This window comes from Anomaloglossus baeobatrachus, chromosome 2 (assembly GCF_048569485.1).
Source record: "Anomaloglossus baeobatrachus isolate aAnoBae1 chromosome 2, aAnoBae1.hap1, whole genome shotgun sequence".
In the NCBI taxonomy this organism is placed as follows: domain Eukaryota; kingdom Metazoa; phylum Chordata; class Amphibia; order Anura; family Aromobatidae; genus Anomaloglossus; species Anomaloglossus baeobatrachus.
Window position 1 is genome coordinate 58,588,947 of NC_134354.1, and position 25,011 is coordinate 58,613,957.

A 25,011-nucleotide genomic window follows, 5' to 3' on the forward strand; every position below is an offset into this window, starting at 1 on the left:
CAATATTCTTATGATGTTCTTTTTTAGACAAATATTTCATAGAGTAGCATAGTCTAGCATATTCTAGAATAGTTCAAGAGAGCAGCATTGTATCAGAAGAGGGAGCTAATGACACAATAGAACGCATACAAAGAAATCACTACATGATGACTCCACAACCAAAATAAGACAAAGGGGTGATTTTTGAAAGTTTATCAGATGTCTAGGTTTCCCTCACGCTAGGGGAACTAGACTATCCCTGTCCTCCAGATTACCCCTGATGATGGAGATGCCGGAGTCCCACCTTACTATTCTCCTGCGTAAAGATGATCTGTTATCTCCTCGCACAGGCAAGGAAGGGGCAGGAGTGTGATGAAAACACAGGTGAGACAGACAGGGATAAAAGAAACTCAGCAACATCGCACACTCAAATGAATAAACATTAAGAAATAAAAAGGAAAAAGCAAGAGAAGTAAGGCAGCAACAAAAGGACAACAAGGGTTAATACCTCAACCACACACAAAAATAATATCACAACAAGCCCTAAGTCTGAATAAATCCACCTCTCTAGGTCAGTATAGTCAAGCTATAGCTGGCACTATAAGAACCGTCCAGCCAGCATACATAGGAGGAGAGTGAATGTGACTAATACTCCGAGAGCAAGTAGATTAACAAACAGTCCACAGAGATTAAAACCTTGATAGCCTGCCTATGAACAGGTCTGTTAATCGACAACCAAGTCACGCTAAGCTGATCACATACATCAGTTAGTAGGCAAAATGCAAGAATCTGAAGTTTCCTCAGATCCACCATGACTGTATGTGATGCTTGGCAAAACCTTCTTGTGACACTTACTTGATATTGATCTGTGCAATCTTTTCTTAGTAGACAAACTTAAATCTTTGTTTCTTTCACTGAAAGATTCTAAAGTAAAGCGGGCTTTACGCGCTGCAACATCGCTAGCCGATGCTAGCGATGTCGAGCGTGATAGCACCCGCCACTAACGTACGGCCGATATGTGGTGATCGCTGCCGTAGCGAACATTATCACTACGGCAGCGTCACACGCACATACCTGCCTAGCGACGTCGTTATGACCGGCAAACCGCCTCCTTTCTAAGGGGGCGGTTCGTTCGGCATCACAGCGACGTCACTAAGCGGCCGCCCAATCAAAGCGGAGGGGCAGAGATGAGAGGGACGAACATCCCGCCCAGCTCCTTCCTTCCTCATTGCTGGCGGGTCTCAGGTAAGGGAAGGTTCCTCGTTCCTGCGGTGTCACACGTAGCAATGTTTGCTGCCACAGGAATGAGGAACAACATCGTTACTGCAGCAGCAACGATAATTGGGAATAGGGGGGATGTCACCGATTAGCGATTTTGAACGTTTTTGCAACGATTCAAAATTGCTAATAGGTGTCACACGTAACAACATCGCTAACGCGGCCGGATGTGCGTCACAAAATCCGTGACCGCAACGAGATCGCTTTAGCGTGTAAAGCCACCCTTAGGCTGCATGCCTCATCTATGGGTACAGTTGTACAGGTTAGAAAACACCAATTTTTACACTACAAAGATCCATAGCAGACATTAAATCTTTTCTTTTTTGCAGTTAATCATGATGTATTGGCGCTGCAAAACATTGGTGATAAAAGTTTTTCATATCCAAATATGAAAATAATTTGGATTGAATTTTTGTCTGCATTTAGCCATGACAGCAACAATGCCATTAAACCTGCAAACAAAGGAGTTTGGTCATTGTAATGGACAATGTGGTATAAATAGCTTAAATAGAGGTTTAAAATTAACTTTTTTTGAATGATGGCCAAATAAGCATAATTACTAATGAAAACTTCAGGAATGTATCTATAGTTAGAACATACAGCCAGATCTTTAATATACTGTGATGTTCCAAATCCACAAAACTTTAAACAAATCTCTTGATGTTCAATTGCTTTTGGTACTGGATCAATTTTAGCACAATAGGTGTCTTCTAATGATGAGCGAGCATGCTCGACACTGCTCGATACTCGACTGAGCATTGGGTTGTTTGGGTATTCTCGGCACTAGGCCAAGTTTCACAGGTGCTCGGATGTGTCATTCATAAACGATCTGACACAAAGAACTGGCTCCTTTTAGTGAATGATGGGAGCTACCTCTCAGTAAGAGTGGCTTGCAGTCTCTGAATGGCTCGCATAACATTTTTGTATGCTGTGTGTGAACAAAAAATAAAATGCCCTCCCCTGGAAATCCTCTGTTTATGGCTGGCTGTATGTAGACATAGAGCCAGAGTGCCCAATAATTGATTTCCATTAAATATACTCATTACTCGAGTAGTACCCGTCAGAGAGTCCGACCTGCACAACTCGAGTAACGAGGAACAGAAGACACTCATCGTTAGTGTCTTCCAAAATGGAAGGCTGAACCAACTCGAGAAATAGAGTGCATCTTATATACAAGACACCTCTGAACTTTTACAGAACTTGGGCCAGTTGTTTTACCCTCACCTGGTCACCTATTATTAGCACCTTTTGATGTATCATTACACACAATCATGTCATGAGAGCAGTATCTCTGCAGTTAGTTGTAAATTATTGTCTACAACATACTTAGAGTAGAGTGCTGGTGTTTATACACTCCTTGTTGAAATTAGTAATTTTTTTCCTTGGTTTAAAGATTTTTGTGCTGCAATGTGTTACCGCCATAGGTGAAAACATGATGCCCACATATGCAAACATTGTTATGGGGGAAGTAGTGGAGGACCTTATCTATGTGTACAACTATGTTACTCAAGTTTTAAAATGGTGGAGATTCGTAGATGATGTCTTTCATGTGTTCCTTAATTTTCTTTAATTCCCTTGATTTAGAAATTCAATTCACCTTGAGACTTTGAGAATAGTATTCATTTTTGGTCATGTTGGTGACCCAAGAAGATGCATAACAAATTGCAACACTTTATGTCACAACAAAGGACAGGAATAATTTTTTGAAATATGAGAGCAATCATTCCTTGAATATGTAAGATTGCTAAATATATATACAATTTGTCAGAACAAAGTATAACACCACAAAGGTATAGAACAACTTTACTATGATGGCACAGAAATTGGAGCAAATGTTTAAATACAAAAAAAATTGTGCAAACACCTATAAGAAAGTTTGAATACCAAAATGTTGAAAAGGGATAACATTATTATAGACCACGCTTCATGAATAAACCATATAACCCATGCAATCAACCAAAATAATGGTTGAAGAAAAGTGACAAGGTCTTAATATAAAAACAACAATATTTATTAATCTCAGGTTAAAAAATAGAAATGGATAACATACAATACAGCAAAATGGTGCTTCATTGATGGTAATACATATGCACTGGGGGACACGAATGACCAAATGACCAAAACCTTTTAATTGATAGCAGAATGTTACTCAATTTGTCATACAGGTTATGCTGAAAATTATTTAAACAACTAATAGGAACATTAGGCTTTCAGAAGCAATCACCATTTACATACTGTGTGTATATATAGCCCAGACATTAATATGACTACATAAATATCTCTTAGAAAGTAAAATAAATGCCCAGAGGCTGAATAAGAGCATGAATATATGCAGCCAAAAGTAAATAAAGAAGAAAGGTCATATACCTTAGAATAGGCTGGTCTCGGTGCCTGGTCAGCGTCACCTCACCCCGACACGTGTTTTGCCCAAAGCGTCCTCAGTTTTTCTGAGGATGCTTTGGGTGAAACACGTGTCGGGGTCACAGAGCACCCCACTCACCCACTTATGAGAACTTTCTCCACTGTAGATTTCTGTTTTGCTGCTCTTGCTCTCTTGTCTGCTTTCTAAAAATCTTCACAACACACTAACGGAACCAGGAACTGACGGCATTGGTCTCCATCCTGGCTCATGAGGTATTAACCCTGCCATTTCTAAACTAGAGTCTATCTAAGAGCTATCTAAGAGTGAAAAGGAAGAAAGTGACCTCTTGTATCCAGTGGTTAGTACTGCAGCACAAAGGGAACTTAACACCTGTTACCAAAGGAAACCATTGTAGAAATACAAACATTACACAAATATGATTGGTGTCTTCAGAGGTGGAATGCAACAGCCTGCCCACCTCCTCACAAATAGTCCCAGGAAAAAGGTATAAATAGATTAGAGTATGGATTTCAAGACAGAGCCTTAAAGGACACCAAGAGAGAGGGCAGAATGGGGAGGTTGCATGGGAATGGGAGATGCTAAATGTACAATTAGAAAGGTAAAAGGAGATCCAGAAGAGGGCAAAGTCTTTGAGCTCAAGGGAAGAGAAGATATGGGGTGGGAGGGAGTGGTAAATTGTTTTAAAGGCATAGGACGTCTAAAAGGAGGAGTATAGATAATTGTCTGTTAGCTTTGGTGGTAAGTAAGCTGTTTGTAAATTTGTTTAGGGCACTTCAGTGGAGTGATGGGGACAGAAGTTGGCTTGTAGGCTGTTGCATAGTGAGTTTGATGAGGAGTGGGAGTAAAGTTCAGTACATGCTGTTTGAAGAGTTTTGGAGGCAAACATGAGAAGCAATATGGTATAATAGCTCTACACAGAGGGTGGGTTGAGGGGTGGCTTCTTAAAGATGGATGTGATAGTGGAACGTCTGAAAACAGAAGGGAAGATACCAGAAGTTAATGATAGCACACAGAGAGGATTTTTCTTCAGAAGTTAATGATAGGTTTAAGAGAAAGATTAGAGCCAAGATAAGCATGGTGGTGAGATTGGGGAGATGGTGGAATGGCAAGGTGATCAGGTGGGATATAGAGAGGACAATAGTCTGCTATATGGAGGAGTTGTGGTGGTTGATTAGTGAATACTTGTCTGATTAGTCTTCTGGAGAGAAGAGGGAAATCGGAGAGGGCAGTGGTGTTCGGAGGATCAATCTATCTGTCTCCATCTATCTATTATCTATCTATCTATTATCTATTCATCTATATCTATCTAATATCTATCTATTATCTATCTATATATTCCTCTATATTTATCTATCTATTCCTCTATCAATCTCTATCTATCTCTATCTATCTATTCATCTATCTATCCATATATCTATTCCTCTATCTATTATCTATTTATCCATCCATCTGTTTGTACCAAGGACTATGACAAGAACAAGGGGGCATTCTTTTCGATTGGAGGAAAGAAAATTCCTACATCAGCATAGAAGAGGGTTCTTCACGGTAAGAGCAGTGAGGCTCTGGAACTCTCTTCCTGAGGAAGTGGTGATGGCCAACTCACTGAATGAATTTAAGAGAGGAATGGATGCATTTCTTGTTAGCAAAAGTATAGAAGGTTATAAATAGCATAATCTTACAGGTAGATAGAAGAGCGACCAAGATTATTAGAGGAATGGGTGGGCTGCAATACCAAGACAGGTTATTAAACTTGGGGTTAGTTAGTTAGGAAAAACAAAGGCTTAGGGGGATCTAATCACAATGTATAAATATATGAGGGGACAGTACAGAGACCTTTCCAAAGATCTCTTTACACCTAGGCCTGCGACTGGAACACGGGGGCATCCGCTACGTCTTGAGGAAAGAATGTTTAATCATAATCACAGATGAGGACTCTTTACTGTACGAGCAGTGAGACTATGGAGCTCTCTGCCGTATGATGTTGTATTGAGGGATTCACAAGTAAAATTTAAGCAGAGCCTGATCGCATTAATTGAAAAATATAATATTACCAGTTATGTATATTGGATTTTATGACAGGGTGTTGATCCAGGGAACTAGTCTGATTGCCGTATGTGGAGTCAGGAAGGAATTTTTTTCCCCATTGGAGCTTATTTGACACATTGGGTTTTTTTTGCCTTCCTCTGGATCAACATGTTAGGCTACAGGTTGAACTAGATGGACTTAGAGTCTCCCTTCAACCTTAAAAACTATGAAACTATGAAACTATGAAACTATTTATTATCTACCCATCCATCCATCCATCCATCTATCTATCTATTATCTATTCATCCATCCATCCATCCATCCATCCATCCATCTATCTATCTATCTACTTACATGACAGAAAGCTTAGAGATGGCATTAAATGTGACAGATAACTTTGTCCTAACAGTAAATTGCACTAAGATAATTTTATGGGGAAAACAAAACAATATTACACTGCCATGAATAAAAAGAACAGCTATTGATGTTGTTTGCAGGCCACATCAGATGAGTGCCGCAGCCTTTGCTTTCACGGGGAAGTCAGCAGCATCAGGGTCATGTCCCTTCTGTTACACAACAACGAATGTTCAGTACAATTGCAATAAAAGCATTGTCTCAGGTTCACTTTAGAGTTAATATGTTCCACTGCTGCAGAAAGTTCATGTGGTCCCATTAAGGTAGAGCCAATAACCATATTGTTTTACTTACAGAGAAAATAGGGATGTCCACTTTTAGGGGACTGACAGTTCTCGTAGGCTATTCGTGATGGAATGCAGAGTGCTGCAATTTCCAGCAGAATAAGATTGTCAGCCATTTTTATACTTTTATAGAAATGGCAGTCATTGAAATTAAAATATTTCTGTGGTGTATTTTATACAATAGTTAGAGGATGTCACTGGATAACACTAAGCTTACGATCACCGTTGATGTCGCTCAACGATGCAAAGTGAATAGTGATGATGTATATGCAGCACTCGGACGAGAAGCACTCCGCTCAGCCACAACTAAGCAACGGTACAATAGGATAAAGAGTTGCACACTAGTCACAATGTGTAGGGGAATACTGAAAAGCAAAACTGCTATGGGAATACTAGAATGAAAAATACAATGAACTATCTGAAAAAATGAAAAACATGAAAATGGAATATACATAACTGCTATGAATAATATGAATATAAGAGATGTTTAGCCATTGTATTGATCAATGCAAAAGAGCCCCAAACCCATGCCAAGGTAATCTCTATTTTTGGGGTCTGAGAAACCCGCTCCACCCATAGCCATTTGTGTTATTTCACATGTAAAGCTTGATCCTTTGCTTCCCATACAGAGCAAGTTTTTTAACTGCAGGTGAGGTTACACATAGGTTAGGGACCCCAAAAATAGAAATTACCTTGGCGTAGTTTGGGGCTCTTTTGCATTGATCAATACAATGGCTAAACATCTCTTGTATTCCTATTATTCATAGCAGTTATGCATACTCCATTTTCATGTTTTTCATTTTTTCAGATAGTTAATTGTATTTTTCATTCTAGTATTCCCATAGCAGTTTTGCTTTTCATTATTCCCATATACATTTTGACTATTGTGCAACTCTTTATCCTATTGTATAGTTGTATGTTTTTGAATCTTGCACCTTGTTCACACCATTGGAGTTCCAGACGTACATTCTTTAAAAACTAAGCAATGGCACTATGACAGTTTGAACCTCTTCACCCTTAGGTGAGTGGAATTACACATATTCACCTTTTACTACTATAAACAAGTGCATCTCAATAAATTCGAATATCATCAAAAAGTTTATTTATTTCACTAATTCAATACAAAAAGGGAAACACATATATTATATATAGTCATTACACACAGAGTGATCAATTCCTATATATTATATAGTCATTACACACAAAGGGATCTATTTCAAGTGTTTATTTCTAATAATGTTGATGATTAGGGCTTACAGCCAATGAAAACCCAAAAGTCATTTTCTCAGAATTATGTAAGATCAACTGAAAAAATGATTTTAAGCTCAGAAATATTGATGCCTACTGAAAAGTCTGTACAGTAAATGCCTCAATACTGTACAGTCGTTATCTCAGAAAATTAGAATAATTACCACAAAACACCTACATAGGCTTAATAAGCATTTAAAATTGTCACTTATTCTGGTTCAGTAGGCTACACAATCATGGGGAAGACTGCGGACTTGACAGATGTCCAGTAGGCAGTCATTGACACACTCCACAAGGAGGGTAAGCCACTGCTAAAGAAGCTGGCTGTTCAAAGAGCACTGTATCGAAGCATATTAAAGGAAAGTTGAGTGGAAGGAAAAAGTGTGGTAGAAAAAGGCGCACAAGCAACCGGGATAAATGCAGCCTTGATAGGATTGTTAAAGGCCTTTTAAAAATGTGGGGGGATATTCACAAGGAGTGGACTGCTGCTAGAGTCAGTGCTTCAAGAGCCACCACACACAGACGTATCCAGGACATGATCTACAGCTGTTACATTCCTCGTGTCAAGCCAATCATGACCAATAAACAATGCCAGAAGTGTCTCACCTGGGCCAAGGAGAAAAAACTGGACTTTTGCTCAGTGGTCCAAGGTGTTGTTTTCAGATGAACGTAAATTTTGCATTTGATTTGGAAATCGCGGTCCCAGAGTCTGGAGAAAAGAGGAAGAGGAATCTCTTTGTGAGAACCCCAGTTTGATGCACAGTAAGCTTCTTAGAAGGGAAAATTATCCGCTTTAGCTGGTCATAAAATTTAACCATCACCAGACTGTGGCTTAATGCCCTTTTTACTGAAGAAAACAGAGGGAAGCCAAAGACTGATAAATTGACTAAACAACATTTTCAACCAAAAAGTTCAAAAGTGTTCCTAATCCCACCATAAAAGACTCAACTTTCTTGCAAACAGTTGGGTCCAAGCGTGCATTTGGTGGGATCCTGACATGCAGAGTAGAATCTCACAACGCCTGTGGTCCCCTCACTGTGAAAGCACAGCATCTCATGTATTTTTTGGATCATTTTGTGTACTATCACATCCTTGACAAAGTGTTGATACCCTCCATGACCATCTAATAAAGGATGCATCAGAATAATTTTAGCTCAAATGACAGGATCTTGCAATAACATGAGATCTTGTGCTCTCACTAGCATGAGGGAGAAAGAGTGGTGGGTTACTGCTATGCATGTCGGGATCTCCCAAAATGCAATGCACCCAACGTTTGGTCCTTTACGGAAAAAGTTACCAGTCTAGGACTGCTCACTGCTATTGTAAAAAGGGCAGCCGCTACAAACCAGTGATAGGTGCTCTTTACTTATCTGGGCTTGGGACAAAAGTGTCACAATTCCCAGTATGCCACTATGGCATGTATGTATTTTGCATATTTTTGGTCGTGTGCCAACTAAACTTCTATTGAGAGAAGCCAAATAAGTCCATATACATGGACATGCTGCCATAATTCCTGGTTTGTGACTGCCATTTACAGTCACAAGTAGTGACTGTAACATTTTATTCCAAGCCTGGACAAGCTCGTTATCAGTGAGGTAGTGATTTAAGCAATTTGATAAGCATAAAGCAAGTTCCATAGAGTTTAGAGCATTTAAATTTGATTTGTTTCATTTACAACAAATTAAAGTGAATTTTAAGATGATGTGAATGGTTCCTAGGTACTTTGCACGTTGCGACATCGCTACTGCGATATCGTCGGGGTCAAATCAATAGTGAGGCACATTCGGCACTGGTAACGATGTCTCAACGTGTAAAGCATAGGAGAGAAGATGAACTAGCGTGAAACAGTCAAAAATCGCTGATCTGTGTCACGTCGTTCATTTTCATAATGTTGGTGTGTCCGCAGGTACGATGCTGTTTGTCGTTCCTGCAGCTCCACACATCGCTGTGTGTGAAGCCGCAGGACCGACAAACATCTCCTTACCTGCGCCCGCCGTCCACCGGCAATGCGGAAGGGAGAAGGTGGGTGGGATGTTTACATCCCTCTCATCTCCACCCCTCCGCTTCTATTGAGTGGCCGCTTAGTGACGTCATGGTGACGTCGCTGTGATGCCGAACGCACCTCCCCGTTGAAGGAGGGATTCTTCGGCAGTCACAGCGACATCGCCAACCAGGTATGTGCGTGTGAAGCTGCCGTAGCGATAATGTTTGCTACAGCAGCTCGCACTACATATCGCATGTGCGACGGGGGCGGGTGCTATCACGCTCGGCATCGCTAGCATTTGCTTCTATGAAAGTGCCATTTTCTGAGGCGGCTGCAGACTGCAATTCGCAGCAGTGGGGCCCAGAAAGCTCAGGCCAACCTGTGCTGCGTATTCCAATCCCCAGCTGCCTAGATGTACCTGGCTGGACACAAAAATGGAGCGAAGCCTACGTCATTAGTTTTCTAATTATTTCATGAAATTCATGAAATAATAAAAAAAGGGCTTCCCTTTATTTTTGGTTCCCAGCCGGGTACAAATAGGCAACTGGGGGTTGGGGGCAGCCGTACCTGCCTTCTGTACCTAGCTAGCATACAAAAATATGGCGAAGCCCACATAATTTTTTCAGCAAAAAACTTCTGCATACAGTCCTGGATGGAGTATGCTGAGTATGCTGAGCCTTGTAGTTCTGCAGCTGCTGTGTGTCTGTATGGAGAAGAGCAGACAGCAGCTGCAGAACTACAAGGCTCAGCATACTCCATCCAGGACTGTATGCAGAAGTTTTTTGCCCACCAAAAAAATGACGTGGGCTTCGCCATATTTTTGTATGCTAGCCAAGTACAGCATGCAGCCACGGGCTGCCTCCAACCCCCAGTTGCCTATTTGTACCCGGCTGGGAACCAAAAATATAGGGAAGCCCTTTTTTTTTTAATTATTTCACTTATTTCATGAAATAATTAGAAAACAAATGACGTGGGCTTCGCCCCATTTTTGTGTCCAGCCGGGTACAACTAGGCAGCTGGGGATTGGAATCCGCAGCACAGGTTAGCCCGAGGTTTCTGGGCGCCTCTGCTGCGAATTTCAGTTCGCAGACGTCCCAGAAAATGGCGCTCTCATAGAAGCGCCATCATCTGGAGCTGTATCCAACTCTTCCAACAGCCCTGGAGCCGGGTGGCTTGTTGGGTAATCATGAGTTAATACTGGCTTTGTTTTACTAGCCAGTATTAAGCCAGAGATTCTTAATGTCAGGCACGTTTGACCCGGCCATTAAGAATCTCCAATAAAGGGTTAAAAAAAAGACACCACACAGAGAAAAAATACTTTAATAGAATTAAATACACAGACACATTAGAGACTCCATCTTTATTACCCCCTGTCAGCCCAATAAATCCCCAATAAACCAGCGCTGATAAGAGGTTTTTAATAGAGGCTTAAATTATAAGCAGCAATTTCAGCGTTCCAAGTGCCTTTAAATGAATTTGAAGAAACTGCACTTCAGGATTGTAGTGAGGATTGTAGTGAGGATGAGGTGCCCCAGCCCATTACTTGATGGGCTGGGGCACCTCATCCTCACTACAATCTTCACTACAATCGGGAAGCAGCGTGCAGCCTTCCCTCCGTGAGTGATCAGTGCTGCTAGCGGTAACAGCGGTAACGCTGACGGACGCGTTACCATAGCAACGGTGCTCCCGGAGCCGCCGTTAGCGGTGACGTCACCGCTAACTGCGTTGCTATGGCAACGGTGATCTCCGTTACTGACCGGCTGTGTCAGCCGGTCCCTAACGGAACGGGGAGTCGACCGTGTGCTAGAGCATATCGCCGGTACATGGCGATACACAAATGTGCACCGTGTACCTGAGAGATGCACTCGCAGGTCCTACATGACGTGCCATGTGACCAGTCTGTAGCCAATGAGATAATAGCCATGTGACTGGTCACATGGCTATTTTGACGTCACGATAGGTCCTGCTTCTCTGCTGGCAGTGCCGGTCACCGGGAGGATTCAGCGATCATCGGATGGAATAGCGGCAGGAGACAGAGTGCAGGAGGGATCGCGGGGACCGGTAAGTGTTATGGCAATGTTTATTAACTGTTTGTGTACATTTATCATGCATTTTTATGTGTTTGTGATTGCCTCCCATTATAGCCTATAGGTTCGAGTTCGGTTCGTCGAACGTTCGACGAACCGAACTCGAACGGGCCCCCCGTTCGGCGAACCGACCTCGAGCCGAACCGCGACCGGTTCGCTCATCTCTACTATGGAGGTCTTTTGTAGGCTGATATATATGTGAGATTGTGAAGAAGTCATTGCCCGTGAAAGCACCCCTAGAGGTGCAAAACGGTACCGTCGTCCTTGTGCTCCGCTCCCCCTGCTCCCTCATGTTTGTATCACCTGTCTGCAAAAAGGAAAATAAAATAGATTTCTTGACACCGCAGAGTGCTGCCAAAACTTCTCTTTTTTATGTCATTGCCTATTTTATCTTCTATAATGTCTACCAATGGAAAAAGCCACAGCGAAACGCGTCAGGATGTTATTGGTGAGGCTGTTATAACATGTAGCACTGTGTTATTTTCTCAGTAGGCATTTTTTTTTATACCTTTTTTTATATATCAGGCTTTATCATAAGCTTTTTGATATTGATTGTTACTATACCGTTATTAGTATTTATTTGCCTATACAATACCCTCTTGTCACAGTTGCTACCTAATTAGCCTGTGTCTTTTCTTCGTGAATAATCCTTTTTCTTATTGCATTATTTTTTTGACCCCTTTGTTTGGCATTTGATATTTTGTCATAATTTATTTATTTGATGCTATATCTTAGGGGTACTTTGCACTTTGCGACATCGCTACTGCGATCTTGTCGGGGTCAAATCAAAAGTGACGCACATCCGGCGCCGGTAACGACGTCGCAACGTGTAAAGCGTAGAAGCACCGATAAACGATCGCAAAAGTGTCGAAAATCGGTGATCTGTGTAGTGTCGGTCATTTCCATAATTTCGCTGCAGCGACAGGTACGATGTTGTTACTCGTTCCTGCGGCAGCACACATCGCTGAGTATGAAGCCGCAGGAGCGAGAAACATCTCCTTACCTGCGTCCCTCCTGCAATGTGGAAGGAAGGAGGTGGCGGGATGTTTACGTCCCGCTCATCTCTGCACCTCTGCCCCTCCGCTTCTATTGGCCGCCTGCCGTGTGACGTCGCTGTGACACCGCACGACCCGCCCCCTTAGGAAGGAGGCGGGTCATCGGCCAGAGTGACATCGCAGGGCAGGTAAGTGCGTGTGAAGCTGCTGTAGCGATAATGTTTGCTATGGCAGCTATCAAAAGATATCGCATCTGCGACGGGGGCGGGGACTATCGCGCTCGGCACAGCTACAATCGGCTAGCGATGTTGCAGTGTGCAAAGTACCCCTTACAGTTTGTCATTATGACTATTAATGTATGATATATTTTGATACTCAATGTTGGCAAACTGATGATTATATAGTGCCATGAGGTACATTTGATTGGTATATCTTTTACGTTTCCTCTGTACTATTGTTTTACAACTTTTAATAATAAAGATATTTTTGCAATAAATTCGTTTGAGTCCTTTCAGGGTAGTGTTTGTAGGTTTTGTGTTTACCACTGTATCACTGCCCGGCTTTATATACGTCTGAACTGGCCTTGTTTTTTGTGTGGTGGTCAAATTAGTAGGTTTAAAGAGTATTTTCTATCGTTAACGGCCGCTCGTTGGTGTCACATGCAACGACGTCGCTAATGATGCCGGATGTGCGTCACGGAATCCGTGACCCCTGCGATATATCGTTAGATACGTTGTTGCGTGTAACGGGGCCTTAAGGTGAGCTCTTTCCTTAAAACTTAAGTCAGATAACAGCCACTTTCTTTAAGGCCCACTTCACACGCACGTGTCTCCGGTACTTGCTAGGTCCGTGCCCGCATGTACCGGAGACATGGGCACAAGTAAACCCATTAAAATCAATGGGTTTATGTGCACGCACGTGTGCAGCCATTGGCCCGTGCCTTCATATGGAGCAGACGTGTGTCCATGTGCTCCACACGGATGCATGTCCATTTTTCTCCGGCGGCACGGGTGTCGCACGGCCCGTATACGGACCACACGGATGTCGTGTGGATGCGGTCCCATGTGACACGCGCCGGAGAAAACTCATGTGTCAGAGAAAAAAATAACAAATCTTTACTCACCTTCTCCTGCCCTCCTGTCTCTGCCGCTGCTGTCACTTGCTGCCTACCGCCGCTCATTATGCTCATTTAATATTCACTTCACTGCGGTGGAAGCAGCAGCATTGGGGAGTCGGCAGGGCTGGAGACCGAAGATCAGCACCACGGACAGCAGCGCCAGGGACAGGTGAGCAGAAAGTTCCCGTTCTCCGTGTGTTATCACGGATAACACACAGAGAACACACGTAGTGCCATAAACACGGCACATGGAGGGGAAAACGCACCTTTGACACGTCCGTGAAACACGTGCGTGATTTTCACGGACGTGTGAAGGGGGCCTAAGATGAAGCCTTTCACGCTCAAGTTTGATTAGAACTGATGGAAGTTTGACATCTTATTGGTGGTAAAAGAAATCTTGGCAGGTTGGATTTGGTGACTTTTCTTAGTAGGGTACAGATTGATAATGAAGTGCTTTGCTTCCTCCATGTGATCCATTTCAGTAAAAATGATGGAAAAGTACAACTTAATATCTGCTTTTTCAAATTTGGAAACTATTTAAATCTAAGCGAAAATATCAACCAATTCTGCTTCCATTAAATCTAGACCGATTAGCTTTCAATAATCATTCCCTGAAATGAGAATATAGTGAAGGTTCTTTGGTTTCATCATTCCAGTATGAAAAATTTCCAAATGTGTTGAAAGCCTCTTTGAATGAAGACTTGGAGATCTATTTGTTTAGGAGCCTAAAAGTATATTTTGAAAGATCTAATCAGTAACCAGTAGAGAACAACAAATATATTCAATTGGAATTGAATTCTATTGAAATATTGGAAAAACTGCATTTACCAAAATGCAGATTTTTTTGGAATTTAGATGTATTTAGCAAAATGACAATCTTCTGGTTGCCATTTTGGTGAAACATGAAGGGTAATCAAGAGACTTAAAAAAACAAACATACTTATACTCTAAGGCGGGCTTTGCACGTTGCTATATCGCAAGCCGATGCTGAGATGTCGCACGCGATAGTCCCCGCCCCCGTCGCAGCAGCGATATCTTGTGATTCCTGGCGTAGCGAACATTATCGCTACGCCAGCTTCACATTCACTCACCTGTCCTGCGACGTCGCTCTGGCCGGCGTCCCGCCTCCTTCCTAAGGGGGCGGGTCGTACAACGTCAGAGCGACGTCACACGGCAGGCGTCCAATCAAAGCGGAGGGGCGGAGATGAGCAGGATGTACACATCCCGCCCACCTTCTTCCTTCCGTATAGCCGGCGGCGGCAGGTAAGGTGATGTTCCTCACTCCTGCGGCTTCATACACAGCGATATGTGCTGCCGCAGGAACAAGGAACAACATCATACCTGTCGTGGTAGCATAATTTTGAAAAAGTCGGAGCCTACACCGATGATACGATAACGACGCTTTTGCGCTCGTTAATCGTATCATATAGGATTTACACACTACGATGTCGAAAGGGACGACGGATGTGCGTCACTTTCGATTTGACGTCACCGACATCGCACGTGTGATGTTGCAACGTGCAAAGCCGCCCTCAGGGTGGCTTTACACGCTACGAGATCGCTAGCCATTGCTAGAGATGGCGAGCGTGATAGCACCCGCCCCTATCGTTATGCCGATATGTGAAGATCGCTGCCGTAGCGAACATTATCGCTACGGCAGCGTCACGCGTACTTACCTGCTCAGCGACGTCGCTGCGATCCTTAAAACAAACAAAAAAATGAAAACAAATTATAGGTTAAAAATATTGTTATTAGTGATGAGCAGACCCAAAGATATTCGCGTTTGGTGAACCAACACGGGGTAAAAAAAACATCGCGATCAGTGAACGAACTTAACCCTGAAAAATGAACACAACACAAGTCAATGGGGAGCCTAAAGGCCGCTTTACACGCTGTAACATTGCTAGCAATTGCTAGCGAGGTCGAGCGCGATAGCACCCGCCCCCGTCGTTGTAACGATATGTGGTGATTGCTGCCGTAGCGAACATTATCGCTACAGCAGCGTCACACGCACATACTTGTGTAGCGACGTCGCTGTGACCGGCGAACCTCCTCCTTTCTAAAGAGGCGGTTTGTTCAGAGTCACAGCGACGTCACAGCAGCGTCACTGAACCGCCGCCCAATAGAAAAGGAGGGGAGGAGATGAGCGGCCGGAACATGCCGCCCACCTCCTTCCGTCTTCCTTTTCCGGTGGACGCTGGTAAGGAGATGTTTATCGTTCCAGCGGCGTCACACATAGCGATGTGTGCTGCCGCAGGAACGACAAACAACATCGTTAATGCAGCAGCAACGATATTTGGGAAGATGGAAACATGTCACCGATGAGCAATTTTGAACGTTTTTGTGACGATTCAAAATCGCTCATAGGTGTCACACACAACGACATAACTAAAGCGGCCGGATGTGCGTCACAAATTCCGTGACCCCAACGAGATCACTTTAGCGATCTCGTAGCGTGTAAAGCCACCTTAAGTTCGAGACTGTAAAGTGGTTGTAGTAAGGGCTAGGGGGCTGCAAAAGTACCTGAATAGAGGTAAGAGCATGCCAACTGCCATGCAAACAAATGTAAATAGGTAAATGACTTAAAGGGCTTCTGACACCATACTAATTATGGTTACCTATCAAGTAAATGAAGAAACTTAATATTTTCACAGTTACTCCCCCAGAGATAGATTTCAGAGATTCTCCACAGACCAACTATTTAAAAATTACAGAGGTGTTCTAATGAAACCACACAGTCAAGATTTCCAGACTTCCTCCTCAAGGCAACAAGTTTAACCAATGTCCTCTGTATAGCTTGTATTCCCAGTTCACCCACATAGTCAACATTGCCAGTGTAACTAAAGAGTGTGAATTACACATCGAGGCCACAACAGAGCCTCTTTAAACAGTTGCCCCACACAGCCAAGTTTGACAAAGTTTATGCACAGAGAGTAAGCTTAAAACGTAGGCCTCAATAGAGCCTCTTTAAACAGTTGCCCCTCTCAGCCAAGATTGCCAGACTTCCCCCACAGAGCAAGAAGTTTAACAAATTTGCCCAATGTAGTCTGTATTCCCAGTTCTTTAAAGAACCAAGATTGACAAAGTTACACCCCAGACCACTGAATTGTAAAAAAGGCCCATAAACAGCCTCTCTACAATGTTAACTCTCACAGCCAAGATTGTCCGAGACCCACCACACAGCACTTAATGTTTAAGTCCTCTAAACAGCCTGTTTACCCAGTTGATCTTCACAGTTCTCATTGCCTGAGATCCACCACACAGTACCCAATTAAAACAGAGATGGGCCACTGAACCCCATTCAACAGAGTTCTCAAAAACCAGAAGTGACAGGTGCCTGACTTGTTAAGGTCCCCACTATTTTCCTTATTTTCAAAGGGGTGACGTTGATGGAAAATGGCAGATCTCTTCAGGTGCCAACTTTCAGCAGGAAACTGATTCTATGACTGCCTGTTTTAACAGTTCCTACACAGGAGCTAATTTTCTCCTCCAGTGGTGGACAGTCTAGTTGCTGCATTTAAAAAGCTTGCAGTTGCATATGGAATCGAGCCATCTAGATTTTTTTACTGCTAGCCCAAGCCATTTACACTGGAAGTGGCTCACCCAAGCTGCTCAGTGTCTATCCCGGGAATCCAAAGCATTTATTTTGAAAAAATTGCAAAGCAGGTAGCTCTGAATACAACAGCTTTGAATAATGAACTAAGACTCCATTTCCATTTTGGGGTTTGGTGATAGTGCAACCATTAAGAGATTACAACGCTTGTATGCTGTTTTGTAGCGCTACACAAAGCTGTGAGAGTATAAGGTTGCAGAGCTATTGGTACAGTAAGAGCTATTGGTATAATAGGGCACACTGTGGAAAAACTGTTTTTTCAGCTAGATTGGGCAAACAAATTACACCTCCTGTATGCTGTTTTGTACTACTATGCAAAGCTGCGGGATGTCACACTTTTAGACTTGCAGAGCTATTAGTACAGCAAGGTAGCTAGAGAACAGATTCAGCAAAGATGAGGCCCAAACTATCTGCATAGGAAAGGATAGGAAAGAGCACTGACTGCAGCTGTAAAAACGCTAGTAAATACCAGCACGCCTGATATGGAAAAATACTGAGCCTACACAGGTTCTCCCCCACTATATCAGTACTCTGGTGTTACTGGGATCCAAGAAAAACATTGATATAGAGGAGGGACTGAATTTTGTACCAAGCATGACAAAACACAATACATAGCAGTACATGGAGCAAGGTACACAGCCATTCCCAGCAGGGAATGATCCACCTCCACCAAGAACTCCCCACAGGCAAAATAACAAGAAAGTGGAAACCATAAGCAAAGGTACAAAGACCGACTTACCTGAGAGGAGTTTTGACAGACACGGGAGAAAAGGGCTGGCTTCAGAATGTCTTTAGCACACAGGAGATACATTGAGCACCAGCAAGGAACAAAAAAACACTACTCAGTTATATAGACCCAGTCAGAATATCCTGATTGCCAATCCTCCCCAGCTGTCTGGTTTCTATTCTGCAAGCCAATTTCACTACCACTGACAAAAAGAGGGAGCACCAAACTGGAATCCAATTCAAATGTATTGACAACAATGTACACTGCTGTTTTTAACATACAAAGCTGTGGGATGCAGTGCTGTATTTGATTTACAATTAAATGCACCTATAACTATCCCTCACTCCTACAGTATCCTATCACTACAATGTATTTTTGTCCCTAACTGCCCCTATCACTGTCCCTCACTCCAACAGCATACTCTCCCTATTCTAGTGAAGGCAAAATGGCGCTGCGGCCTGTGATACGGCCTTTATACCGGCCGAGTCATGGGGTGCAACAGCAAATCAGAGCCATGCCAATACTTGGCATCGCTGCAATGGCTCCGGAAGTGCCCACAGCCTAAAAACTTGCTGATTGGCTGCTCTGCAACCTTTCATCAAGCTTTATTCGGATCACAAACCCAAACAGGATGTGGACATAGAGGCAAAAGTCTGTGTTCGGTGTGTAGCACCAGACACATGGTGTTCAGCACAAACATTAAGCTTTACAGTTCTCGTTCGCTCATCCCTATTTATTATAAACAATATATTTTTGCTACCTGCTCATTTTTGGTGACCAAAGGAAAGAAAAAGTTATCACTAATGTTGGTCCATAAAGTGCCAAGATGCACAACTTTTTTCTGGTCTGAGGGTTACATTACCAGATTAAGTCTTTTCAATAGGCTAAAGGTGTATTACCATCTGAGATATTTTTGGAATAAGGAGAGCTTGTCCATGACCTAAGGCAGAGAGTGACATGATAGTTTTAATGTGGGCCCAGGGATGCAAAATGTCTACACTGTCCAGCTTCTAATGAAGGGCCTAAAGGAGTGTTGCACAACTTATATTGTATCCTTTACATCTTTATATCATGCACCAGCCTCTAGATCCAGAAAAAAACAAAAAGTAGAAGCTTTTCCTGGAATGTTTTTATTAAACAATAATGTTCCACACTATAGAACATAGAATTACACAATGCAATAATCAAATGCATAAAACACAAAGGATCAAATAGATGTAACAGGTGTTTTATACTTACGAACAGGAAGAGTCTGAAAAATTTCTATTTTACTGTATTCTCCTTGTCCTTTTCCATTAACAGCAGCAACCTTGACTTCGTAAGTCGTATTAGCTTCTAAATTGGCCAGAACAACAATAGCTGCAGGAAAAAAAATACCATTAAAGTAATAACATTAAAATACATAACAGTAATTCACATAGCAGCTTGTAAATATACCATTTAAATAGTGTCACATCTCCATGTCCTACTTTTTCACATCTTAGAAAGAACTGATCTTCTCATAGGAAATCCGTGATACAACCATGATGCTTGTCTACGGAAATATCTAAAAGCATATTTGCCCTGGAATATAACAATGATGCAGAGTCTTACTAGATTTTACTAGCATCCGAGGCTTTGTATTTTTAAACAACTTGGTCAAGAACGGATTTGTTGGTGCACCTCTCCTTGGATCAAAGCATGCCATGTACTCTACAGCCCATCTACCATACTTGATATTCCTGTTCATAGTTGAAGAAAAACAATTCATTCTATAGACAAATTTATAAATTGATGTTCTAGAGTCTTATAATGAACTAGAAGGTGGCCCGATTCTAACGCATCGGGTATTCTAGAATTTATTGTGTAGTTAATGTATGAGTTTTGTTATATATATAGATGTTGTTGTGTGTAGTTGCCAAGTGTTTGTGTAGGGCGCTGTAAATGTTCTGGGTGTTGTCTGGGTGTGGGAGTGTGTGAGAGCGGTGTTGTTTGTCTGTTGCGTTGTGTGTCTTGCGTTGTTTGTGGAGCGCTGTGTGTCTGCAGCATTGTGTGTGTGTGGTGCTGTGTGTGTTGCACAATTTGTGTGTGTGTGTCTGTGGGGGGGGGTGCGCGTGTGTGTTTTGGGGGGAGGTATGTTTTGTGCAGTGTGTGTGTGTTGGAGGAGTATTACTGGGGGGAGAGGAGTATAATAGGAGGAGAAGTCCCGGGGAGAGAGGAGTATAATAGGAGGAGAAGTCCTGGGGAGAGAGGAGTATAATAGGAGGAGAAGTCCTGGGGGGAGAGGAGTATAATAGAAGAAGTAGTCCTGGGGGAAAGGAGTATAATAGGAGGAGTAGGCCTGTGGAGAGAGGAGTATAATAGGAGGAGGAGTCCTGGGGGGAGAGGAGTATAATAGAAGAAGTAGTCCTGGGGGAAAGGAGTATAATAGGAGGAGTAGGCCTGTGGAGAGAGGAGTATAATAGGAGGAGGAGTCCTGGGGGGAGAGGAGTATAATAGAAGGAGTAGTCCTGGAGGTGAGGAGTATAATAGAAGAAGTAGTCTTGGGGGAAAGGAGTATAATAAGAGGAGTAGGCCTGGGGAGAGAGGAGTATAATAGGAGGAGGAGTCCTGGGGAGAGAGGAGTATAATAGAAGGAGTAGTCCTGGAGGTGAGGAGTATAATAGAAGGAGTAGACCTGGGGGGAGAGGAGAATTATAGGAAGAGTAGTCCTGGGGGAAGAGGAGTATAATAGGAGGAGTAGTCCTGGGGGGAGAGGAGTATAATAGGAGGAGTAATCCTGGGGGAAGAGGAGTATAATAGGAGGAGTAGTCCTGGGGGGAGAGGAGGATAATAGGAGGAGTAGTCCTGGGGAGAGAGGAGGATAATAGGAGGAGTAGTCCTGGGGGGAGAGGAGGATAATAGGAGGAGTAGTTCTGGGGAGAGAGGAGGATAATAGGAGGAGTAGTCCTGGACGAGAGGAGTATAATAGGAGGAGTAGTCCTGGGGAGAGAGGAGGATAATAGGAGGAGTAGTCCTGGGGGGGAGAAGAGTCTAATAGGAAGAGTAGTCCTGGGAGGAGAGGAGTCTAATAGTAGGAGTAGTTCTGGGGGGAGGAGTCTAATAGGAGGAGTAGTCCTGGTGGGGGGAGGAGTCTAATAGGAGGAGTAGTCCTGGGGGGAGAGGAGTATAATAGGAGGAGTAGTCCTGGGGGGAGAGGAGTATAATAGGAGGAGTAGTCCTGGGGGGAGAGGAGGATAATAGGAGGAGTAGTCCTGGGGGGAGAGGAGTATAATAGGAGGAGTAGTCCTGGGGGGAGGTGTCTAATAGGTGGAGTAGTCCTGGAGGAGGTGTCTAATAGGTGGAGTAGTCCTGGGGGGAGGTGTCTAATAGGTGGAGTATTCCTGGGGGGAGGTGTCTAATAGGTGGAGTAGTCCTGGGGGAGAGGTGTCTAATAGGTGGAGTAGTCCTGGAGGGAGATGTCTAATACGTGGAGTAGTCCTGGGGGGAGAAGTCTAATAGGTAGACGCACGGCACACACGCGGTTCCCCTTCTCCATCGCTTGCCTACACATACGCATTGGTATCCCCAGCAACCGCTATACCTCTCAGGCTTTCCACATAGCCCTTATCTCCTGACATTGAGAGCCCCAGACCATCTGAAACTATTTGTTTTAGTCTACCTATACCACAGTGCATAGTCCTATGCATACATATTAAGATTGGCATCCTGGCTCACCATTGAGTCGGGCACTATGTGAATATCCCACAATAGCAGAGACGGCAGCCTTTTCCCTACATAAAGAACCACATACAACTCAGACGGGTTTTTATTACCGATCTACGATTGGAAATATCTACATCTATCACTAGATAAGATATTTCACATATCCAGACAAGTGACTGTCCATACCAGCACTGTTCTTTCCGTCCATATCGGTACTCTTGCATATCTAGTCAGTCTGTCCGACCAGATGAAGGCCGAGATTAAGGCCGAAACGTTTTAAAGGCGGACTTTCTGCAATTGTACAGCAATCCCTACTTTTCTTTCAATAAAAAGATATAGAAAAGGATCCAGACTTTTCATTACTTTTATTAATTTTGACTTCCAATTGGGAAATACAACAGTGTGCCGGAGTTATCTCCTGTTTCTCGTGGCATTTTTTCCTCCTGAGCACCTGTGATAGGTGACGCTAGGTCCTCTTCTGTTTTTAATATGTAGAGTAGTCCTGGGGGGAGGTGTATAGGTGTCCAATGTGTGCGGGGGGCGTGGCCGAGCAAGCAAAGTGTTTGGGGGGCGTGGCCCAGCGGGCAGAGTGTGCGGGGGGCATGGCAGAGCGAGCAAAGTGTGCAGGGGCGTGGCCAAGTACGCAAAGTGTGTGGGGGGCGTGGCCGAGCAGGCACAGTGTGCGGGGAGCATGGTCGAGCGGGCACAATGTGTGGGGCGTCGCCAAGAGGGCAAAGTGTGTGGGGCGTGGCCCAGCGGGCAGAGTGTGCGGGGGGCATGGCAGAGCGAGCACAATGTGTGGGGGGTTTGGCCGAGCGGGCTTAGTGTGCGGGGGGTGTGGCTGAGTGGGCACAGTGTGAGGGGGGCATGGCCGAGCGGAGCCGAGCAGGCACAGTGTGTGGGGGGCATGGCCGAGCGGGCAAAGTGCGTGGGTGGCGTATCCGGGCCGAGCCGACCGGCCAATGCGTGCGGGGGGCGGGGCCGGGACGAGCCCAGCAGCCAATGCAACGGTTGTCACTGTAATGACGTCATTTTGGAGCAAGACAGACAGACAGAATAAGGCAATTATATATATATATATATATATATATATATATATATATATATATATATATATTGATGGCCCCCAAATGGTAAAGTTTTTAATTTTGAAGCTGTCATGATCTGCGGTGCTCTGATCTCCAGCAGAGCCAATGCTTTGTATTATGCTCACAGGTTGCTTCTCAGCCGTCGGGTCCTGTGCTGGTGTGGGAAGAGGCCTGCATTCAGGTGCTGCATTCTGGGTAAGTGCTCAGCTTCATTAGAGAGCAACTTTACCCAGAATGCTGCAAGTCATAGTTTCTGCTCTGCAGTGAGTTCTCTGGCTCCCGTGAGATTTGTTGTTCTGATCTTGCCTCACTACCACCGACCCTTGTTACCCTTTTCTGCCCAAGCCCATGACTCTGATGTTATCCCCTGGCTTCTGACCTCCGGCATGTACCCTGACCTCACCTCCGCTAGCTCCCTGTGTACCTTATCTGACTTCCAGGCTTCTGGCCACTGACGTGTTTGACTTCCCTGTCTCTAATAGCTTCTAGTGACACCTAGTGGCGTATCGTCACATTAGCATCCCATCCAAGGTAAGAGTTGTTGACTGTCAAAAAAGGTCCTAATAACAACACAAACATAGTCATCAAATATGCTCTACATTTATTTCAAGACCTCCTCCCAATAACAAATTACAAGGGTTTTTCATGGTGATAAAATCAAATGGATAAATGGGAAACAAGACAAAATAGAGTAATAGATTTAGTACATATTTTGCACAGTTTTATGGCAGAGGTGGAGAGATGAGAATTTTAATTTAATGTGGAGAAGCTGGAGGCGTAAAATATAATCACATGATCTATTCATGGAGCTGCACGAAATTGTAACTTTAACACTTAACTTCCCTTTTCACGTTCGAAAACCCACAGTGATCATAAATATTTCCCAAAGAACAAAGAAAGAACCCTGCTGGAAAGAGTTGAGTCTTAGGATCGAGGCTCGGGGTTCGGGCTCAGAAAGTAACATGAAAATTCCTGTGGTGAGAATCACGCTGGGCTCATGCGTGAGTGTTGTCCTGCATTATACGCGTTGTGGTTAGTGTATGATTGGCTCAAATTTGGCTTACATTCAGCTTTCTGAGATGTCTTGTTCAGGGAGAATAAAAAAAAAAGCAACAAACACTGCCGCCCACCTCCGGAAGTGTTTTATTTTTGGCCCATAGCAAAACATTTTTGGAGGAGGGTGGGCGGTGTTTGTTTTATTCTAAGTTTCCGTGAACAAGACATCTCAGAATGTTGAATGTAAGCCAAATTTAAGCCATAAAATCTATTTTATCAATAATCGTGTAAGTTATACCCTAAAAACCAATGGACAATCTTCAAAGAGACCTACTCGAATTATATCTCCAAATTTAGCTGCTTTAAAGGTCCCATATACAGGGTGGCCTATAAGTATAAATACACCCTGGGTGGGCCATAAGTATGGATACACCCTACCGTTTGTGGCATATTAGTACATGGGAGGTGCAAAACATTTGAGGTCGGGTGACGCCCATGGTGGCCATCTGCAAAGCCGCCATTTTGAATTCAACTTTACTTTTTTTATCAGGGTGTGTCCATACTTATGGCCCACCAAGGGTGAATCCATACTTATAGCCCTACCTGTACAATAGACTAATCAAACTGAAATTAACGGATTTGACAAATAGACATATATATATATATATATGTGGGCCCCAGATTTCGGACTGCCAATCCTTTTGTTCTCCCAGGGATAAGGCTCTCTCATAGCGAGCACAAGAAAGCTTGGTCAAATTATTGCGTCTGTGTACTGGAAAATCAGCCTAGGTGGTTGTCGGACAAACGATTGGCCCAACCATGATTCGACTGAAAGCCATCTAATATGTATGATGGGCTTAAGTCCATTATGACTTAATGTAATTACAGTGGATCAGTCATCTGACTATGTGACCTGATGTAAAGGCCACGTCTCACTAAGCAACATCGCTAGCAACATCGCTGCTGAGGCACGACTTGCTAGTGATGTTGCTGTGTGTGACATCCAGCAACAACCTGGCCCCTGCTGTGAGGTCACCGGTTGTTGCTGAATGTCCTGGACCATTTTTTAGTTGTTGCTCTCCCGCTGTGAAGCACACATCGCTGTGTGA

At 43.6% G+C, this 25,011-nt stretch overlaps 1 protein-coding gene across 2 annotated transcripts in view; it reads right to left on the bottom strand.

Moving 5' to 3' along the window:
- The window catches only part of NCAM2 (neural cell adhesion molecule 2), a 579,053-nt gene that overhangs the window by 132,661 nt on the left and 421,381 nt on the right, over positions 1 to 25,011 (bottom strand). For both annotated transcript variants that reach the window (XM_075335064.1, XM_075335065.1), the window contains exon 13: positions 19,374 to 19,493. In XM_075335064.1, coding sequence (XP_075191179.1) covers positions 19,374 to 19,493 — 120 coding nt within the window. The remainder of the gene's footprint in view (positions 1 to 19,373; positions 19,494 to 25,011) is intronic.